This window comes from Diceros bicornis, chromosome 16, assembly GCF_020826845.1.
Source record: "Diceros bicornis minor isolate mBicDic1 chromosome 16, mDicBic1.mat.cur, whole genome shotgun sequence".
NCBI classification, from domain to species: domain Eukaryota; kingdom Metazoa; phylum Chordata; class Mammalia; order Perissodactyla; family Rhinocerotidae; genus Diceros; species Diceros bicornis.
Window position 1 is genome coordinate 20,060,847 of NC_080755.1, and position 459 is coordinate 20,061,305.

At 45.8% G+C, this 459-nt stretch overlaps 1 protein-coding gene across 1 annotated transcript; it reads right to left on the reverse strand.

Moving 5' to 3' along the window:
* LOC131415154 (NADH dehydrogenase [ubiquinone] 1 alpha subcomplex subunit 1-like) lies at positions 1-214 on the reverse strand. Its single transcript, XM_058556560.1, is given in 2 exon segments — positions 1-123; positions 125-214. Coding segments are annotated over 2 exon segments (213 nt in total).
* Between the last annotated feature and the right edge of the window lie 245 nt (positions 215-459).

Consider the following 459-nt stretch of genomic DNA (forward strand, 5'->3'; position numbering starts at 1 on the left):
TTAATCAACGTTCTCCAAACCCTTTGACACATAGTAACGATTAACTCCAGAGATGCACCTATCTCTTTCCATCAAACTCCACTGATATGAATAATGGGCAATCCTTTCTTCTTTGCCCCCATTAGGTGAACCTGTGGATGCACGCAGCGGCCACCCCAGGGATGATCAAGCACATGGCCATGACGGCCATCCCAGGAAGAATCTCGAACCACATCACGGTACAGTTACCTGGGCTAGATACTTTCTTCCAGGCCCCTTAAAGGTGACCTCGCTTCCCGATTCTGCATTTTTGCCAAGCTCCCAAGTGATGCTGATGCTGCTGGCCTACATATGGATCACACTTGAGTAGTGGCTTCAACAATAAAGAAAATTTAAGTCGATTTAACTGCAAGGCCCAGGAATAAATATTGGCCTCAGTTAAGGCTTGTTCCAGTTGCTCAATAAAGTTATGAAAGCACT